Source organism: Choristoneura fumiferana, chromosome 22 (assembly GCF_025370935.1).
Source record: "Choristoneura fumiferana chromosome 22, NRCan_CFum_1, whole genome shotgun sequence".
NCBI classification, from domain to species: domain Eukaryota; kingdom Metazoa; phylum Arthropoda; class Insecta; order Lepidoptera; family Tortricidae; genus Choristoneura; species Choristoneura fumiferana.
Window position 1 is genome coordinate 13,246,527 of NC_133493.1, and position 17,061 is coordinate 13,263,587.

The 17,061-nt window shown below is 37.5% G+C and overlaps 1 protein-coding gene across 1 annotated transcript in view; it reads left to right on the forward strand.

Annotated features, from left to right (window-relative positions):
• The window catches only part of LOC141440229 (facilitated trehalose transporter Tret1-like), a 97,790-nt gene extending 81,281 nt beyond the window's left edge, over positions 1–16,509 (forward strand). Inside the window, exons 2-4 of the mRNA XM_074104687.1 lie at positions 10,205–10,412; positions 15,115–15,274; positions 16,478–16,509. Of these exons, the coding sequence (XP_073960788.1) occupies positions 10,302–10,412; positions 15,115–15,274; positions 16,478–16,509 (303 nt within the window). The 5' untranslated portion in view covers positions 10,205–10,301. The remainder of the gene's footprint in view (positions 1–10,204; positions 10,413–15,114; positions 15,275–16,477) is intronic.
• The last annotated feature ends 552 nt before the right edge of the window (positions 16,510–17,061 follow it).

Sequence of the window (17,061 nt, forward strand, 5' to 3'; positions counted from 1 at the left end):
TTTGTTGTAGGGAGCCACCCTTAAATATTTATTTATTCTGTTTTTAAGTATTTTTGTCTATAGCGGCAATAGTATACATCATCTGTGTGAAAATTTCAACTGTCTAACTAGAACGGTTCATGTGAATACAGCCTTGGTGACAACAGACATACGGACAGTGGAGTCTTAAAAATAGGTGTCCCGTTTTTACCCTTTGGTGTACGGAACCCTAAACATACAGATTAACTAGCTGTTACCACGACTTCATCCACGTTTGAATTCGTTTATCGCTATTTCCGGGGAACTATGAAAAATCGGGGATAAACTATCCTATGTCCTTCCCGGGATTAAAACTATCTATAAAATGACCCGGGCTATTGTAGCTGGGGGGATATTGTATCTGAGCCGTCTGATAGTTCCTTACGACGCTATGTTCATCTCGGCCATTTTACGTTGTGTTCACCAGAAGACCGTCTTCACACCACACGCCATTTAGACCCTTAGGACCATTAGACCCCGGCATAGGCCTCATACCGGAATTTCATCTAAATCGTTTCTGGCCAAAGTTTTAGATGTGGAAGAGGTAATAAACAAACAAAACAGACTTACAAACTTTCGAATTTATAATATTAGTGGTATCTACTGAAATCTTTACGGAAGCTGCGGAGAAGAATGATTTTTATTTTTTAAACTCATTGTCGCCTGTCCATGCACACCACATACGGTGCATTCTTGGCCCAATGCACACATCATAGGGCCCCCATAAAACCCATTTTAATTAACGTTATGTCCAGACTGAATAGCTCGTAAACGTTTCCAATGCAAACATTTGGACTATGAACAATAATTCACTATTGACTTCCGTAAAACTGATTCCGTTGATTATAAATGAGTATGTTGATATAAAAAAAATATTTTAATACAAGTTTTTTTGCTGTTTAATAAAACCTAAATTGCTAAAGTGGCTCCGAAGCGGTAACGCTTCGTTCGTGTGCTCTGCCTACCCCATTTGGTCATACTTACAGGCGCGATGTTTGTTTTGTTTTTTTTGCTGTTTTACTTGCAATTTACATGATATACAATTACTAAGTAACTGTACACGTGACTTCAGAATGAAATGCGAAATTGAAATCACAAATTATATTTCCTATTAACTCTCGCATGAAAACGAGGTATGGATAGAAAGGGCGAAAGTAAAAGAAAAATTTAATTTTAAAAGTTTCAAGGTGTTTTCTCCAATAATGCGAGAAATAAGCAAAATTGTTAAAAATATTAAATTGTTAAAATATTAAATGAAATACTTGAACACGGTTTTTTAAAAATTTTGCCCTGATACTTGTGTTTTTATTTTATTTTTAAAGTACATACACGGCACAACTCATAATCCATTTCATTAGATATAATAAATTAATTATAAAAAATGTACTACATATCAATAAAAAATATAAAATTATAAATGAATATTGAAGCTTTGTATCACTAAAATTACGGTTGTAAATTGCTACTGAACGCTTTTAGTTAATCAGCCATTTTCTTTTGTTACCATTTTTCGGTTCCTTAAATTGTGCTTGAACTCGATATATCGAGTGACACTGTTCGTGACATTTTTAAAGACGCTGTTTCTCCCTAAATTAAATCTTAAACTAGGACTTCAAAAAAAAAAGGTAGAAGAATTTGATCTTCAGCAATATTTGGCTGTTTAGATTGACTTATTGTAGTCAAAACGCCATTTAAAAATTGAAAAACTATACAGTACTTAATGGAATTTCAACAAATTGTTTTGTTTATTTGTCGCAGTCTATATGTGAGGAAGAACTTTTGCGAAACTATGTTTGCGACAGATAGCGGACATTTGCGAGCATATTGGAGAAAATTAGATTTTATTTTGGACACCAGCTACTAGTAAAAGTCTACTAATCTATTAAGTATGACTATTTGCCTTGTCCATGCTTGTCTTTAGGATGTTAAATATAAAAAAAAGTTTATTTACTTTTGAGCTACATTTTTAAAAATACTTCAATGTCGTTGGCCCTTTCAGTTACACAAACTTCAGCTGCAATGCCCAAATGTATTAAAAATTCCGAAAACATTATACACAATGAACTCAGAAATCATATGATCGTTTTTAATAGGTAGGTAGTCAGTACTCTAGTTTATTTTATATATTAACTAGACAAAGTTAACAATTATGCGATTTTAAGAATTTTTATTTTTATCGGTACTGTTCAACAGCACTAAAATCTTGGCACAACAAAGCGTGTATAAACATAAGATAGGACTACATTATATCTAGGACCGTTAGAACGTGTCAGATATACAAACAATGTTTAAGAGAAGTTTCCCTGCCCGGCCGCGCGGCCGCGTTAGGTATTCGTTTGGGATATTGCTGTCTTTATCGCTCGTGATATAAGCGCTCGCAGCCGTCCCCCCCCCATGCCTGCCGCAACGACGTACGTAATGTATATCGAGATAGCCTGTAGGCTTTTAAAGATTTGGGCGGTTGAATTTTGGGTTTCGTTGTCCTCATACTATACGAAAAGTATAGCACAGAAATCAATAATATTTTACAATCAAGATATTCATTATATTTTCTATGCCTGTGGTTTTTGCGATATTTGTAAAAATGCTTTATTAGTCCGTTATTCTCGTGCAAAGTTGACATCTTTATTTGTCGACTTTTGAGCTACTGTAATTCTGATATTACACATTTATGAAAATCTGAAAAACCACAGGCATAGATAATTACGTCTAGTCCATACTTAAAAAATTTCATCTATTTCTGTTGCCTAGTTTTCAAATGAGACCGGGACTTCGTTTGTATGGAGAATGGAACGAAGAGACTTCTCTTAAGACTAGCGGTCATTGCTAATTTTATGATTTAAATTCGGGTTTTGTTCCATGTCAGATATATTTGCACGCTCCACTGTGGCAGACAGATATTAATGCAGCTGAACTGGAGCCGTGTGCATTGGAACTTCCTCGCAACGCATTTTCGCACATCTCTGATGGAAACACAGCCTTAATTCGAGCAATCATGAAGCGTTCCACCAGAGATGTACGAGGATGACGAGAAATATAGAAACGCTTTATTTACCTATCCTCGCATAGCACTGCTCTGGTGGAAATAGCTGAGCGGAGCGAGGCGAGGTAAATGAAGGGTTTCTATTGGTTCATGAAAAACACATTCCTCATGCCATATTGTTTACTCGTAAAACATTTATACCACACTTAAACACTGTCAAATTGCAATTGACAGTGTTTACACACTGATGACAGTTTGACAGCTTTTGAAACAATGCGTTTGTTTGGCGTCGAGGCAAGACTGCAGACTATGTTTGGAAATGTATGTTTATCTTTTAAGTTTAGTGCGCACGCGCTGTGAAGTGTAACAACATGGCCACTTTGAACATGCTTAAAAATATATATGACCTTATTACATCAATGAAATATAAACAGTTACTTTGCGCTCACGCGACCTTACTATAGCTACCTATGCAACAAATGTGTGTTCAAGCAGCTCCTCTGCCTCCACGCTGCAAGAACTCATACAAATAACACAAACCCAACTATGACCACCACGACACTACGCTTACGCGTTTCGAATGCAACAAGAGTTTATCATCAAAGCAATACAAACGTTTACCATATACTACATAGGTACATCTGGTCCCAACCCTACTAACCACCCATATGTCTATCACCATCAACACACTACGCTGACGCGTTCAAACTCATCAGTCTATGTAGTCTATGTCGTATATCTGATAGCATGGTGAACGGTTGAGGATGAACTCTGGTTGAGTTCGAAACGCTTCGTATGGTGGTGGTGATAGCTGGGTTTGTGTGATATGTGTGTGTTCTTACAGTGCGGAGGCCGAGGTGCATGAACACATATCTGAGAGAGAGAGAGAGAGAGAGAGAGAGACCATATAGAAATATTTATTTACACCATATTCAATAACCATGAGAATACATCTGTTGCAGACGTAGAGCTATCGTATGGTTCATTTCAAAGTCAAAGTCAAAATATCTTTATTCAATTTAGGCTATAACAAGCACTTATGAATGTCAAAAAAAATCTACCACCGGTTCGGAAAAACCTCTGTTGAGAATAATCCGGCAAGGAACTCACCGAAGTATATATTTTTTTAAAACAGATTTACAATGATATCTATACATCACAAGTATTTAACACAACTTTGTTTTTAACACAGTAGGTTCGCTATTTGAAGGGATCGCTAATGCGGATCGGAATTATTATGTCCATGATATAAACATTAACAGACAACCAATATTATAAAGCCTCAGAAAGCATTACTTTGAGATGTGACATTGGGGATAACATAACTTGGTCAGTTTTCCTTGCTAGTCTAAATTGAGCGTTACGTTTTAGTCATAACAATAATTTGTCATGACATTTCCGAGTTTAAACCTTGGTCCGAGTCGTCTATTATTTGCTATGACGTCTTTCCATACCATTGACCTGGATATAACTGAAGATATATATAGCGCGTCCTAGAACATATTGGGAGAAATGACCTTACTCAGAAACATAGAGCATGGGCACTTCAGTTAAAGGAGAATGGGCAAATGGTCTATCGGCGGCCACTAATGACCCTAGCTTCATATTAAAGCTAAATACTTATTAATATAATAATGCGTATACAATCACTTATACTTACGTACTTCACTTTTAGACCGTAAGTACGTTGGAAAGTACGCCTATAGGCGTCCAAATATAAGGCTTAACACGTTCAGCCCCAGTGACACAACGTCTGTGACTTTTTAGTTCTTATTCCTATGCCAGTGACACTAGTTGTGTCTGCTGTGGGATACGCGCTACGCTTAGCGTAATGCCTTGATCACACGTACCGAGTAGCATGGCGAGACAGCAAATTGGTACTCGGCCGAGAGAATAGGATGGGCGGGTAGGTGTTTACACGCATTTTGATTTCCTGGTGACAGTGGCCAATACGCGGTTGCGCGGCCGCTCGCTACGACGACGCTACTGACTGGCGAGTGGCGAGTGAACGAGTTCATACCTGCCGAGTGTGAGCGAGTCGGCGCGGGGTATGCTGAGAGGAGTTGCGGGGGTGGGCACTCGGCCTAGTAAACAAACCAGGGTCCGAGTGGCTCGCTCGCCATTTTGCTCGGCCGAGTACTCGTCACATAGTACACACGAACCGAGCACTCGGCCGAGAACACTCTCGCCACTATACTCGGTACGTGTGATCAGGGCATAAGAGCTTTGTGGATTGCATTCGGCTCCGGCAACGTTCCGCTAACCTTAGGAGGTATGAATTATTTTGACACGACATTCGTGTCACTGGCATATGAGTAAGAAATAAAAAGTCACAGACGTTGTGTCGGGTCGTGTGTTGGGTCGTGGGTTCAAACCCCGGCTCGCACCTATGAGTTTTTCGAAATTCATGTGCGGAATTACATTTTGCGGTGAAGGAAACCTGCACAAACCTGCGAAGCAATTCAATGGTGCGTGTGAAGTTCTCAATCCGCACTGGGCCCGCGTGGGAACTATGGGCAAGTTTTCTTGTTCTGAGGGGAGGCCTGTGCCCAGCAGTGGGACGTATATAGGCCGGGATGATGATGATGATGCGACATAATGTCACTGGCACCGGAATGTATTGCGTCTGTGACACGTACGTGTCACTGGCATAGAAGTGAGTGCTGTGGGATATGCGTAGGCGCAGCGTTTATTGACAACAAAAAAAACAGTTTATACGAGTATTGTATTGTTTTTTTATTTGAATTGAAATTTGAATAAAAAAGGGTTCTTAATAACAATCGCTTTGTGGGCTTAATCTCGTACTAAATTACTGTTTATATTAAGTATTTATGATTTTTCGGCCACATTGAAACGGCAATGGTCGCAAATATAAAAGATATAAAATTTTGAAACGTATACCGCGTTAAAAAGTTGAATTGATATTACAGGTTTAACTAAATCTCCGTGGAAATTTGCAAAAATTACATTGTGTATTTCATTAATGTTGTATATTATGAAAAACTCGCGCCTATTTGCTAACTTTTTTGGAATTTATTCCGAGCTCATGAGAATGTCGAAAAAAAAGTAGCCAGGGTTTGTGTTATTTCACACCTCCAGCTAAATTAACATAAGTACTAAATTTCATCTAAATCTGTTCTGCCAATTTAGTGTGAAGGAGTAACAAACATACACAAACATTGCAGGTGGTAGGACCTTGTGCAAGGTCCGCCCGGATTGCTACCACCATCTTGCTCGCTAATCCTGCCGTGAAGCAGCAGTGCTTGCACTGTTCTGTTTCGGCGTGGAGAGTAAGACAGCCAGTGAAATTACTGGCACTTGAGGTATCCCATCTTAGGCCTCTAGGTTGGCAACGCATCTGCAATCCCCTGGTGTTGCAGGTGTCTATGGGCGGCGGTGATCTCTTACCATCAGGAGAGCCACTTGCTCGTTTGCCATCCAGTAGAATAAAAAAAAATACACACTAACGCACATGCTCATAAACCCTCAAATTTACAATATGATATAGGATTATATTTCAAACAAAACAAATAGAATTTGTATGAATATCATTTTAACAAGTTTTAAGCGGACCGGGAGACGAGCTGTCGGTAGGCCTCCAACAAGATGGAGCGACGACCTGGTTAAGATCGCGGGATCGCGTTGGATGCGGGAAGCACAAGACCGGTCTGAGTAGAGAGCCTTGGGGGAGGCCTACGTCCAGCAGTGGACGTCTTTGCACTGACATGATGACGATGATGAAGTTTTTTTTATCCTAAATAAGAAATGTGCAAATATGCTATAACAATGGACTAAATTTATTGTTAGTAATACTTGTGGTGTGTCTAAATGCCGTTTTATACTACGGTTTATTAAATGACTATAAAAATAATGTACCTAGCATACCTCTACGACAGTAATAAAATTATTTTTATTACAGTATGAAATTTTAATACTTGTCGTAATAATCATTCTTTATTGTTGCATAAAAATTGTACATAATGTACAATTTTGAATTTATGTATGTTTTATGACTTTAACTTGTATGTGTGATTTTTTATCTGTTGCTGTTGGTGTTATGCACAGAGTTTTTTTCATATTTTTCCAGTAAAATACATGATAAATGATAAATCGTTGACGCACTCGCCTGCGGCTCTGGCAATATTTCAGTGCATTGGAAGAATGACACTTTTGTTTCTAGTCTGTCCTCTCACCTTGTGTGCTCTATTTTATGAGACCCTTACTAATGTAATTTTTTAAATTACTTCGAAAGCAGCAAGAAGATCTGGGCAGATTCTGTATCTGTTTTAAATTTGTTTTAAGTTTTAGTATAAAACAGAATTGAACGTTATGTGTGACTTCAAAAAAAAGAACAGTGATGGATAGAAGGCTGAATTTATGCTGAGTTGGGACCATTTCAGGATAATTTTTATTTTAGTGCTTTTCTTTACAACACTTAAATGTCAGAAATAAATATTTTTATTTCTTTGAAACCAATTGACTTTTTTTTACTGATTCTTCATTCTTTCTAAATAACAATGACTAAACTTTTCCCGGGAAACAGTGAAATTCCAATAGAATACAGATGAGGTCGCGGGTAACAGCTATGTATATAAAATATGTCTATGACACAAATTTTATTAGATGATTCAAGCGAACTGCCGCGTTTGCCTATATTTAGCCAAATATTACCATATTTAGCAGCACTGTTACTTCACATCATACTTAATTTTGTAAAGCTAGATTTACATTGCGAGTCCGAGATGCCAGCGAGTTATGAGCGACTGAAAAAACGCCGCAATGTAAAGTTAATTTTACGGAGGTGGTCTTCCATCGCAAACTGCGCTTCTATGCAAATGTAAAGTCCCGTGCTCGGTGGTAATTTATAGTAAAAGCTATTATTTTAAATGAAGTGCAATGTCCTACGTGAGTACGTCACTTCAATAATTTACCCAGCCCAGTCTTTTGTTTTTATTGGTTATTGTCTATAACGACATTGGGTAGTAAGGAGCGTATGTGACTTTTACTTATTTTTATAGATTTTTACCCACCGGCGAAAATGCTAAAGGGTACGAATAATCGTACTACATCAAATATTTAACACCGTCTTATATCCAAAGCTACGCACTCTTGGAAGCAGAAATGAATACGCCAACTTTATATCTCATAGTTTTTTTTTAAATATCATAGTACCTATAGCTCCATGATAGCTACTCAAACTCAAGGCATACTGGATTAGTTAAGTTAGGCGGTATGTATCAGTTACGGTATTGTTTAACGGTATATTAAATATTTAATATCTAAAGTCCCCGTATCTAACGTCTGGGCCCGCGTGGGAACTATGGCCCAAGCCCTCTTGATCTGAGAGGAGGCCTGTGCCCAGCAGTGGAACGTATATAGGCTGAGATGATGAATATCTAAAGTAGACTCAGATAACACTAAGGATTTTGAGATTTTTGAAATTACCGCGACGTTTCGGCCATATTGCAGTGGCCACGTTTAGAAGTAGATTATAATAGTCGAAGATGTAAGACGTGTAAGTGAGTCGATGTGTTAGTAATTGTGAGTAAATATTTCTATTATTTGAAACATACAACGATTTTTTGTACACTCAATCAAATTAAATTAGACCAAACGAATGACCGAAAGATTGAGGCGTGCGTAACACATATTCTATTTCTACAGGTTTTTATTTAGTTTCACCTGACCCTGCTTCTCTCTGTCTGTCGATAATTAAACCTAACAATTTTTTTTTTTTAATTTAATTTATTGGGGAAAAAACAGAACAGACACGTGAGGTATCCCATCTTAGACCTCTAGGTTGCAACGCGTCTGCAATTCCTGGTGTTGCAGATGTTTATGGGCGGTGGTGATCTCTTACCATCAGGAGACCCCTTGCTCGTTTGCCATCCAATCGAATAAAAAAAAAAAAAAAAAAAAAAACAATGAATAGCAATTTACATTAAAGTAATGCGAATTTGACCCTCTTTGTACGCACAAAATGAAATTGAAGTTCTGATACAAAATAATGTTTCGAACACAATTTCAAGTGAATTCTGGACATTAATTCCATTTGGGGCAATGTACGTATATGAATATCTTAAATATTGCCATAAAAATAATTGACAAATGAGTTATGCATTTATGGTCCAGCATTATACAGAGAGGTATAGGTCGAACTACTATGCAAGTACAAGTAGCGAAAAAGCATGCATTAAAAATGAGATTTTCATAAAAACTTATTTTCTCCAAGCAATGCCAAAAGACTTTGTGAACAACCACTTACTTACTGTCCATTGGAGGACAATATTGCCAGTGTCTAGTAGGTTTTGCCGTTGTACGGTAAAAATTGTAGAAAACGAAATATGAGATGTAATGGTGGATGAACGATGACAGCGCGAATTCTTTTTCTGTTTTTATTATTATTATTCTTATCCATGTCACTTCACGTCATGTAATGTCACGAATAAATGTTTTCTTTCTTTCTTTCTTTCTTTTTTTCTTTACTCAAGCATGGTATTTTCCCAACACATGAACCCTAATTAAGCCAATATATTAGTTACAATTCCAAACGAAGCACTAAAAGTGTATAATTGTCGCTTACGTAGTTTTGCTCGAGACGAACCACACAATGATTGTTTTGATGGATAATCAATGCCATCTATTGAATGGTCTCACTTCTCTCAGTTGTGTCGGCGTCTTCTTAACACACAGTTGTTTTTTTTGTAAAAAAATATCGTAAGTGATTTTTTGGGTACAATACCAATTTGAAACGTTTAAGTAGCGTAAGGCGTTTGGTTTTTGTTTTATTCATTTATTCATAGTGGTTTGAAATTAAAACTGAATTGTCACAAAATCAGTTGAAAACAAAATTTTAATTCAATGCAGCTACTACATAATACATGACTGTGACAAATATACACAGCCAGTTTTTTTTTCTTAAAATATAGCTTCATTGATACTTTTGATAATTTCGCCAATGTTGAAGTTTAAAAAAACACTATTCCTATTAAGTACCACAAATACTTAGACAAGCGTTGATCATGTGGCTGACACATGTCGTTTCAGGTATTTTTCTGTGGTAAGGTCTTATCGGTTATTATTTAGCCTCGGTCAAAAAATAGTCAAATGATGCCATTATAAAAGAAATCGTAAATGCTAAATATATTCATTGTTTTATTTTAATTTTATTTTTTTCTAACAACCTGTATTTTTTTGTTACAGCTACCCACACAATGAACATCAAGTGACGCAAGCGACATAAAAAGTTTACTCAAAAGTAAACTCCGACTCTGTGAATTTAAGATTTAAAACCGAATATATGTGCGACAAAAGCTTTTTGACCGTGAACGAGAAAATGACGAACGCAGAGACAAGGGTGATGATAAGAAGGTCCAATGATGGCAGGATTGACAAGTTTTACAAGACACAGGTAAGCAAAAAACTATGTTTATACAAATACAGACTACATTGTTATAAAAATTGAAGAATTAACAAAAATATTACCGAATATATAATTCATCGAATATGCGTTTTACCGACTAAGCGTTTCATCAAATATGCGTTACATCGACTAAGCGCTTCATCGAATTTTCATTCTGTATGGTTAGTTCGTCCCTGAGATCAAATAACGGACTTACTGATACAGCGCGTATTGGAACGAATTCTACCAACATTTCCTCCCAGCAAATTAATAAACAAATATACTAAGGTATATTTAGCAAGTTATATTTGGCAAGTAGGATGTCCTCTGCATTGGCTATCCTGTTTACATCAATCAATCAATTAGGCCTACGCGTCTATTCCAGACGAAATTTGGGGTGTTGCCTGTTCACAACCTCTTTTGTGGCTAACTAGACTACACCGATGCGACCGAGAGCGACATAATATATCCACAGGTCTGACAAGAGAAGTTTGCGGAGGTTGGTGCAGATCTCCTTGGTATCGTTTCTGTCTCGTTTCAGCAAGTGCCTTGAGCCAGGCTTCATCGCAATACTTGCGACCCTCCAATATACGTTTGCGCCAATCAGTGCGCTTTTCCGCTAGCTTTTCCCCGCCGAGGTGGTCAATTTTGAAGGTGGCCATATCTCGCTTAGCGCAGTCCTTAAATCTGAGCCAAGGTCTCCCAACGTTTCTTTTAGAATTGGCCACTGCGCCGAGCAAGACATGACGTGGTAGTCGAGAGGGCTCCATTCTGTACACTAATTATTGAATTAATTATAAACAATTATTAATCACCCACTATCTTACGACAGCTACGTCTGTGCAACAAATATATGTTCATGCAGCTCCCCCGCCCCCACACTATAAGAACACACATAACACAAACCGAACTATACCACCATCACAATACGCTGACGCGTTTCGAACTCAACCAGAGTTCATCATCAGAGCAACACGATCGTTCACAAAGCTAGCATCTGGATAATATGGTCCTCCGCAAAGCAACTTTCAATAAGTTACCTAATTAATATAGGTACGTACATGTCTTTTAGCTAATTTCAACTAGAATCCCTAAAAAGATTGCCTAAAAGAGATCGCTCTGAAGCGATAAAGCCACCTATAGCTTACCTAGTAAGTTTCTCTCCCTGTGTGTACACTCAAATGATTTCTTTTTTTTATTTCATTCGACTGGATGGCAAACGAGCAAGTGGTTCTCCTGATGGTAAGAGATCACCACCGCTCATAGACACCTGCAACACTAGGGGGATTGCAGATGCGTTGCCAACCTAGAGGCCTAAGATGGGACCTCAAGTGCCAGTAATTTCACCAGCTAAATTCATTCATTCCTGACCCACCGTACAACGTTCGCACAGTAACTGTCATACTCGTAATGAATTCCCTTGTCAAGCAGTGCGATGTGTCGATGTCACAAGGATGCCACTATGACTTTTTAGGGTTCCGGAGCCAAAATGGCAAAAACGGAACCCTTATAGTTTCGCCATGTCTGTCTGTCTGTCTGTCCGTCCGTCCGCGGCTTTGCTCAGGGACTATCAATGCTAGAAAACTGTAATTTTACACGAATATGTATGTAAACTATGCCGACAAAATGGTACAATAAAAATTTCAAAAAATATTATTATTGTACCATTCTTTTATTATTATTGTACCATTCCGTATTTTCGTAATGGCTACGGAACCCTATTTTGGGCGTGTCCGACACGCTCTTGGCCGGTTTTTCTATATTAAGGTTCCACAGAGGGTCACGCACGATTCAGTTGGTTCGAGGTTCGAGTGCACCTATGGTGTACAATATAAAGTCATTGTTCTGTATTGTAATCTCAATGGAATAAAGCCCTCACATTTCGCCCACAAATTTTCCCCTAGCGCCATTAATGTCAAATCAAGCCCCACGTGTCGTTCAATTTTTATCCGTCACAGAATTACATCAATTCATTCAACAGCCGACAACGCAATGATGTTAGCATTGCGATCAGTCATCGCTGACATAATGACAATCATTACCATATTACTACTGCGCTCAATTGCACTCATAAGATTAACAGTTATAAGGTTCATTTTTGCTTGATGATCTGCTAGCTGGGGCAAAATTATTGTCATTAAACCATCATACATAATGCGCTCAATTTAACACATAATTCATTGTCATAGGGTTTATTTTCACTTGTTAAGCTGCTCGCTGTTCCGTGTCCTAATACCAATTTAAAAAATGCAGCTGCTTGAAACGTTTCACATTGTAATAGGAGTCATTTTGGTTTATCAGTGTAAATGTGAGGCAGTGTGTCGGGCGTTGACCTGGCCGAAATATTGGTACAATCCGAACACTTTCAGATAAAGTGCATAGTGGTGGGATGTCGTTAGAATTTGTATAGATATCGATAATTGAACATTATATTTTTTGTCAACTGATGAATATATAATAATATAATGGTTTAAAAAAACAATGATGAAAAATTTATATACATTATTCGTAAGGCAATTTTTACAGATTTTTTAATAAACTTGCACGCAATTATTTGTAAAGCAATTTGTGTGTGCAAATCGAAGTGGCAATGGGCAGGCCATATCGCTCGAAGAATAGATAACCGTTGGGGGAGAAAAGTCTCCAAGTGGCGACCACGAACCGGAAGACCAAGCGTTGGCAGGCCTCCCACCAGGTGGACTGACGACATCGTGAGAGTTGCTGGAAACCGGTGGATGCAAGTGGCGAGTTGTCGTTCATTGTGGCGTTATAAGCAGTGGACTTCTTCCGGCTGATGATGCTGATGATGATGAATTTGTAGTACAATAAATACACGCAAAAAATTGGTTGGTGATTTCAGAAATATTGACTGAGTATTGTTTACTATTTCCTATCAATGTATAGAAAATGTTTAAATGCTTATTTTTAGGAATTATTTTTTTATTGTAAGTACATACAAATTCCTCAAAAAAAGACTCGCAGTTACGCTCATCATTATTATAAAATAATTTCAAAGAAAACTATCTTTTAAGTTCTAAAGATAAAAATGCAATGACACTTTTAAGAACTAACAGCAGTCAATACTACTTTAAAAAGTATGTTTATGGCAACATTAACACTGGTTAGCTTTATAAAGACTTAATTATAAATGAGCAATTTATGGTTTTCTAAATATAAAACGAAACGTGTTTGAAAGTAATCAAATACTAATGTTACAAAATAAGTTAATTCAGTTTATAAATACGATAACTGTGGCAGTGCTACAATTGCCAGTGGCCCATACAATGTCGATAAATAATTTGATAACAAATAATAGTAGCATAATTTATTAAGGACAACAAATATATTGTACAGTTTCAGGCGTTTGCAGAGAAATATATTAACACATATTTATTTCAAGTCTGTCTTAAAAAAATCATTTTTAATACAAGCTTTTTTGCTAACTTCACTTTGTCTCTACTGCCAAAACCCTGTCACCGTCAAACAACGTCCCTCCCTGTCATCATCAAATTTATGCATTTTCTTATACCATAGAAAAAAAAAAAAAAACAATTTGTATTATTCACGCTATATAAAATTATGAAATATGTCGTATATGTAATGTAGCCAGTCTTCACATTTGTTACCTTTGTTTCTTTCATAGTGCGTAACTTTTAAATATATATCGATATCTGTCACATCTCTATATAGCCATTCAACACTTCACAACAGGGTGTTGGAATACTGATCGGTTCCCTGCACGTCCTGTACACTACACTATGTTACTATGTCACGTAAGCGATATATCTCTGTAGCTGTCTGAAATCTAGATTTATGTCTTTAATGTTTATTTCACGTTGTTTTGGGCGATTTTAAAGTCGTTTAAAATAAGTGAACACGGGTACTATCCTTGTTAGGGATGTTAATATCGATAAATTTTAAATGTTATTTTAAATAACATGTCCATGCTTTTGTTTATGGTAATCCATGTAGATAGGGTACAAACATCGTTTGTAGTTCATACTGTTTTAAAAAAATAAGTAAAGGAAAACAAACAGGAAAAGCTTTTTAAATACTGTAATTTGATAGAAAAAGTTGTTTTTTTTCACATCGTATTATACAAAATATTTCGGATACGTATATAGGTACACTTTATGATTAAAAAAAAAATACTTTCTGCCAAGTTGCGAGTTGCGACGCATTCCTCTTAGGTTAGTTTTTCCGAAAGCGTCGGAGTATATAAAGTGACATGTAAAGGAGCCCTTTGAGGCCTACTTACAAAAAAAAAACATGGAGCACTTGACACCAATTGACCTAGTCCCAAACTAAGCAAAGTTTGTACTATGGATACTAGTCAACGGATAAACATACTTATATAGATAAATACATACTTAAATACATGTTAAATATCCAAGGCCCGAGAGCAAACATTCGTTTATTCAAAAAAATATCTGCCCCGGCCAGGAATCGAACCCGGGACCTCAAGCTTCGTAGTAAGGTTCTCTAACCACTTGGCCATCCGCATATCCGGTCGTCCATAATAAATGTTATTTTTAACGCTTTTGATGGAAAAAAGTAGGTACTATTGAACCAGCTTTATCCTTAGAAACAAAGAACTTGAGCTTGTGTCATTGACAAGTAGCTAACTGCCATTCAATGACTTCCTCTCGGTTAAAATATTTTTCGTGTCAACCCTAACTCAAAACTCTAACACTGTCTCCTTCCCCCGCAGATACTGGCAGCTCTCGCCGTCTCGCTCGGCCCATTCGCGGCAGGGCTGAGCAAAGGCTACATGTCACCAGCAATAGCATCACTACAGGACGGGAAACATAACGGTGGATTCACTGTGAACGATCAGCAGGCTAGTTGGATCGCCAGCTTAAGTTTATTAGGTAAGTGAAAAAACTGCAAACTGCACGTGCAGTCCACTAGCAGTTAGTATACAATATAAGTGTAGTATAACTGCAGCTCTGCGAGAGACACGTTGCAAAAGTTTGCAATTTAGTTGCCTTTCTATGCGTACATGAACTGCTATTATGTATTGAGTAGCTTGCTATTCGTATAACCAAGAGCGGTATTTCTCATAGCAAAAATCAAACGTCAAAGGAATTGAACATAAGTTTTATCGACTATCGATAAATATTTCAGTAATTAATAAAACAGGAAATAGTTGGTACTTTTAAGTAAGTTACAATTAAAATATAAAGAGCTTGAGCTGCTTTAAATTAACTTTACATTTAGAGCAGTATATCGTTGAGGAATCTTCATTGTAAATAAGTAAGGGATGTTTTTTAATCCATTTGTCAATCGTTTTTCTTTTAGGATTAACCGTTTAAATAACACGGGAATGACTTAGAAAAACTTAAGCGACATAAATGTCATAATATGTGACGTTGACGCGACTTATTTTATTTTAATATGGAGATGAAAGTCGCTTATCAAATAGGTTAAATGTTACAGAATATTGTTACAAGGCGATAACAAGAAGAGTCGATTCGATAACATCGATAACTGGAATAGTTGATTAAACTTATGTTCAATCCCTTTGATGTTTGATTTTTGCCATGAGAAATTCCGCTCCTTGCGTATAACACATCGTGCTATTGAAGTTTCAACCCGGTAGCAAATATAATTCAATTCACTTCCTGTGTGAGAGCCAGGGAACAAAACCTGCCTAAAGAGAGATCTCGGAATAGTTGCCTCTCCCCACAGTACATAAGGTGGGTTGGGCTGGGCTCGATCTTCAGCTCTCCTCCAATTCCTGCCCGCTGCTTTACGAAAGATCTGCAATTAAACTGCACTTGCAGTTTTGCAGTTGGGCTACCAATGAACTGCAAGAGTAGTCTTCTTGCTTTACAGATTTTTGTATGACTATCGAAAGTGATAAGCATCGGTTCAATGCACTAATAATTTACGACCTAAATCTAATCAAAACATACATACATGTTGCGTGACGTAATAAAGGTACAATCAGCAATATCAGAAAAAAAGTAAGTTGAAAGAAAAAGTAATATTTTGCTATGAAAGAGTAGAGATTGACTTGACTTTTACTTGAAGATTTTAGTAGGTATGTAAAATGTTTGTTCCATTTTTAGGGGACTTGGGGGGTGATAAAGTAAAACCGTAATGTATATTTTGACTTAGTGCGCAAGTCAGAATCACAGTTGAACATCATTCGTTTTCAAAGGACATCACTCTCTTACTTTACCCAAGATAAGGCTCTGTTTCCACCAGAGATGTGCTAATGTGTTGCGAGGAATCTGTTTTTCATTAACCAATAGAAACGCTTCACTTACCGAGCCTCGCTCCGCTCAGCTGTTTCCACCAGCGCGGTGGTGCGAAGGTCCTCGCACATCTCTGGTGGGAACGCAGCCTAAGAGGGTGTGTACATTTAGAGCTCCAGCAGGGCTACTACGAAACTCGAAGTTCGTGTCGTGCGGTCCCTCTGACACTTATACTATTTAATACGAGAGCGAGAGGGACGGTACGATACGAACTTCGAGTTTCGAGTTTCGTAGTAGTCCTTCTGAATCGCTCGCCTACTTCAGTTGTCGACTGTACTGTGCACCGAACAATAACACAAATTAGGCACGCACGAGTCGCTTGCGCAGGTAACATAAAATGGTAGTACTTTTAAAGAGCGGGTAATACATAAACACCGGCCAATTGCATGACAAGC